Source organism: Octopus sinensis, linkage group LG28, assembly GCF_006345805.1.
Source record: "Octopus sinensis linkage group LG28, ASM634580v1, whole genome shotgun sequence".
Classification (NCBI taxonomy): domain Eukaryota; kingdom Metazoa; phylum Mollusca; class Cephalopoda; order Octopoda; family Octopodidae; genus Octopus; species Octopus sinensis.
The window spans coordinates 1,109,598-1,114,597 of NC_043024.1; the positions used below are offsets into that span (position 1 = coordinate 1,109,598).

Consider the following 5,000-nt stretch of genomic DNA (forward strand, 5'->3'; position numbering starts at 1 on the left):
TGCCTTCAGTTCATCTTTGGTGTTGCAAGGAGTTTTGTTGGTCTCTTGCTCATCTATGCCCCACACATAATAATCAAGGGGGTTGCAATCTGGGGAGTTAGGTGGCCAGATGTTAGGAGTGATGTGGTCGCAGAAATTGTCTGACAGCCATGACTGGGTTCTCCTGCTTGTATGGCATGGTACAGAGTCCTGTTGCCACACTTTGAAATTATATTTCTCTTTTACTCTTTTACTTGTTTCAGTCATTTGACTGTGGCCATGCTGGAGCACCGCCTTTAGTCGAGCAAATCGACCCCGGGACTTATTCTTTGTAAGCCCAGTACTTATTCTATCGGTCTCTTTTGCCGAACCGCTAAGTGACGGGGACATAAACACACCAGCATCAGTTGTCAAGCAATGCTAGGGGGACAAACACACATACATACACATATATACATATATACAATGGGCTTCTTTCAGTTTCCGTCTACCAAATCCACTCACAAGGCATTGGTCGGCCCGGGGCTATAGCAGAAGACACTTGCCCAAGATGCCACGCAGTGGGACTGAACCCGGAACCATGTGGTTGGTTAGCAAGCTACTTACCACACAGCCACTCCTGCGCCTATTTCTGATCATACACACCACTTTCAGTATTATTTTTAACAAGTTTGAAGTGATTTCTTTTGTGCTGTAAACCATTTACCATTTCCATGCCCTCCCCCCCTCCTTGATATCCTAAGCATGTGCTTATTTTACATGATGGTTAATCCTGCTCTAAGAATGGCCCTTGGGATCAATACACAACTTACTTCTCTAAAATAGTAAATAAAAGACAAATATTTTCACAGATAATGTGCTAGTCACTCAGTGTTATCCTTTCCGGGATGTATGGTATCAATTCTTCATCTGTGGAAATCAAATGGCCAAGTGGGGTAGGGTATTTAGCTATCAGGCCATGGGTTTTCGGTTTCAAATCTACTACCGCTGTTTTGTTTTGAATTTTGAAGGTGAACTTATTGTCTCTGCTCAGTTCATTTCATATGAACCTTGTCTACCAAGAAACAGCTGGATCTGTAGAGAAGAAAGATTCGGGTTAGCTAATTTGAATAGATATATGACTTTACAGCTCCAGTCAACCCTTCCCTGATAAAGACAAACGTGTGATAAAAATATTTCATACATACATATAATATAGTATGTGTGTATGTGTATGTATATATGTTTGTATATATGTATGTGTGTGTATTTATAAATATATATATATATCTATATATATATATATATATATAAATGAAAGAATGGAGTTGAACGACATAAGTTCCTTGTTTTTCCTGATGAGAAGGCGGCATAATGCACCCCTTATTCCTTCGAAATTAGGAATATGCAGCCTTCGAAACATATGTCGAAAATAAAATAAAGGAATTTTGTTAATTCGTCGTTCAACTCCATTCTTTCATTTATTTGTATTTAAAAAAACACACAAATTTCCACACGAAAGCACGTGATCTCTGCCCTAGGCACGTAACTTCAACCATGTTTTTCTGACGTGAATTTGCTACCCAGGTATCGGTTAACCGAATTATCCATAATAAGATAATTCATTCAACTACTCAATTATTCATATATATATATATATATATATATATATATATATTATATATATATATATATATATATATATATATATATATATATATATATATATATACGCATGAGTGTGTGTGTATCTATAATCAGATATGTAAACTTTTGCCCTTGGTTAAAGCTATTTTACTTGCTTATTGCAGGTATGTCAACCTTCCAACTGCCCAGAAATGAGACAGGTGAGTAAAATAAAAAGAAACATTCGTGTTCAATGTGTATATATATGTATATATATATATACTGTATCTTTCAATGAATTTTGTATGTGTATACGGGTGTAGGTGTAGTTGGGGAAAAATTCCTTTAAAAATTAAATATTATTTTTAAAAAGATCTTTTAAAAACACACCTTATAACACAGCCCATATGGAGCATATTAAGAAGAATTTTGAGTAAATGCTTTTAGCCATGACAGGCTCTTCAGATACCTGATATAAACCAGTTTCTGCGTTGTTATCTTTATAATAATTTTTTGGTAACATTTCTCAGTATTTCTAGAATGTTTTTGCATTGAATATCTTTATAAAATTTTCTTCTTTTGCTTTTACATAATTGTTAGTTTTCTTGTTTGATTTTGAAATATTGGAATACTTTGAATTTCCCATTTGCACAGATAAATAACTGTTCACTCTTTGGAACATTCCTGACGGATGGATTCCTAATTGTTGTTTATGTACCCTGACTCAGTTCATTAATTTTGTTCCTGTTTGACCAATATAATTTTTATTGCATTGCTGATATGTAATGCAATAAATTAGGCTTTCTCTCTTGCAATTCAAACTGGAATATGAATTTTTTCCTATTATTGAAGTTTTTAATCCTGTTCAGTGAAGTCAACCAGTGACAGCCAAAAGCACTTACACAAAAATATCTTTATATATAAAAGAGAGGTTGTGTGTCTCTCCTACGATTTAGATTCCTAACTACTCCCACATTTTGCGGTGCAGTTTAACCAAAACCGGGTATATTATAGTCGTGATTCATATCGAGCCCTTCTGGGTATTAGCGTGCGTCTACGATGAGTCTACGATTTTAAAGATAATTTACCATCATTTTTTTCCATTTTAATGCATATTTTTTTTAATATAAGGGAAGTAACTCTCTAAAAATGTCTACGATGAGTCAACGATTTAAAAAAAATTTACCGTCATTTTTTTTCCATTTTTAATGCATTTTTTGCTATTTTTTGGCTATAACTCTCTAAAAATGCTTTATAGTTATTTCCCTTACAAACCCGAGCAATGCCGGGCGATACTGCTTGTTCTTTATATTTTCATAATAATAACATCAAAAAATACCTTAGGAATGAGACCCCAGGTTTGAAATTTCCCCAAGACACCTGATGAAGGCTGGAGGGTACATCAGCCGAAACGTTGTGTTAACAGCAAACAAGATGAGGATAAATATCCGTCAATTGTAAATAATGTAAATAATGTACATAATGTAAATAATGTAAATAATGTAAATAATGTACATAATGTACATAATGTACATAATGTAAATAATGTAAATAATGTACATAATGTAAATAATGTAAATAATGTACATAATGTAAATAATGTAAATAATGTAAATAATGTACATAATGTAAATAATGTAAATAATGTAAATAATGTACATAATTCCTCATCTCTTAAATATAGAATTGAACAACTCTCTCCCTTCTGCAATCGTCAAATTAATATATTTTTTGCACATGTCGTATATATGTATATATATATATATATGTTTGTGTGTTTGTGTGTCTGTGTTTGTCCCCCTAGCATTGCTTGACAACCGATGCTGGTGTGTTTACGTCCCCGTCACTTAGCGGTTCGGCAAAAGAGACCGATAGAATAAGTACTGGGCTTACAAAGAATAAGTCCTGGGGTCGATTTGCTCGACTAAAGGCGGTGCTCCAGCATGGCCGCAGTCAAATGACTGAAACGAGTAAAAGAGAGAGTATGTCCCCATGTTCGTTTTGTTTTTGTTTCTTTTGTCTCTGGTTTTTAATTGTTTGTTTGAATGAACTATTTGCGTGTGCATGTGTGTGTGTGCCTTGAAAGAGGCATTTACATGTTCCAGTATATTACTGGTACTTGAACTTCATTGAGTTATTGGAATGGCTAAAACTGAATACGGGGTTCAGGTGGAAGCTAAAAATATGAGTCTGTTGGTTGGTTTTGAACTCAGAAACGCAAGCACAATAGCAGACCTGGGCTGTTAGTTGCAACACGAAACATCCGGAACCTTCTGCCCAACTCCCCCCCTCCAAAAAAAAATCAATAGACTGGAATAAAACAAATAAATAAATAAATAAATAAATAAAATCAGGGAAATCAAAAACTAAAGGTGGCAATAACAATGATGATAATTAGTACCTTCGAAACGAGGAATTACTGTGTAAGGTTGGTGCGGGGAGTTGTGGGGTGAGGGGGCTCAGGGGCAGGGGTGTATGTGTGTTTGTGTGTCTGGGAATTTGATGAGGGGTGAGGGAGGGCAACCATAAATCATGGCCTCCTCATTTCTCCGACACCCAATTGTTGTTGCTGCTGTTGTTGTTGTTACTTACCTAATTGTATATTCATTAGCAAAATTCATTTAAATAGTTCTGAATGCCTGTCTCTCAACCCCCCATCCCTACCCCTTCCCACCCACACATACCCCCACCCCACCCCACAAAAAAACTTACCATCATTTCCTCGTCTTCCCGTCTCCCCCTCCTGTCTTCACCCACCCCACTCCCTACCACCCCACCCCACCCGCATCTTATCGCCGATAACCGTTGCCTTCGTTTATCAAATTGATTTTAATAAAACTATTGTTATTGTAATTAGTGATGGTCGTTATCGTTACAGTTGTTGCCATTGAAAATAATTGCTCTTGTTGTTGTTGTTGTTATCATGAGGGCCGTACCTATACGGAATTGGTAGCAGTAGTGAACCAAAATGCCTTTTATCATTTAGCTATATAGATATATATTCCTCTACATCATGAGTTCAAACCCCACCAAGGCTATTTCTGCATTTCATCATTCTAGGCTCAACATCTGTTGCTCGAGTATTAATTTTTGGTGGTGGTGACAATTCTTCTCTCTCTCTCTCTCTTCCTCTCTGTCTCTCTCACTTTTCCTCTCTTTCTGGAAGAAACCTGCTGGAGTCAGAATTGGAAAAGGCGGCGAGCTGGCAGAACGTTAGCAATCCGGGCAAAATGCTTTGTGGTATTTCGTCCGCCGCTGCGTTCTGAGTTCAAATTCCGCCGAGGTCGACTTTGCCTTTCATCCTTTCGGGATCGATAAATTAAGTACCAGTTATGCACTGGGGTCGATGTAATTGACTTAATTCGTTTGTCTGTCCTTGTTTGTCCCCTCTATGTTTAGCCCCTTGTGGGCAATAA

General features: G+C 36.6%; 1 protein-coding gene across 8 annotated transcripts in view; it reads left to right on the plus strand.

Moving 5' to 3' along the window:
- Positions 1 to 5,000, plus strand: part of LOC115225699 (RNA-binding motif, single-stranded-interacting protein 2) — a 255,751-nt gene that overhangs the window by 44,968 nt on the left and 205,783 nt on the right. For all 8 annotated transcript variants that reach the window (XM_036514627.1, XM_029796614.2, XM_036514626.1 and 5 more), the window contains one exon: positions 1,770 to 1,805. In XM_036514627.1, the coding sequence (XP_036370520.1) occupies positions 1,770 to 1,805 (36 nt within the window). The remainder of the gene's footprint in view (positions 1 to 1,769; positions 1,806 to 5,000) is intronic.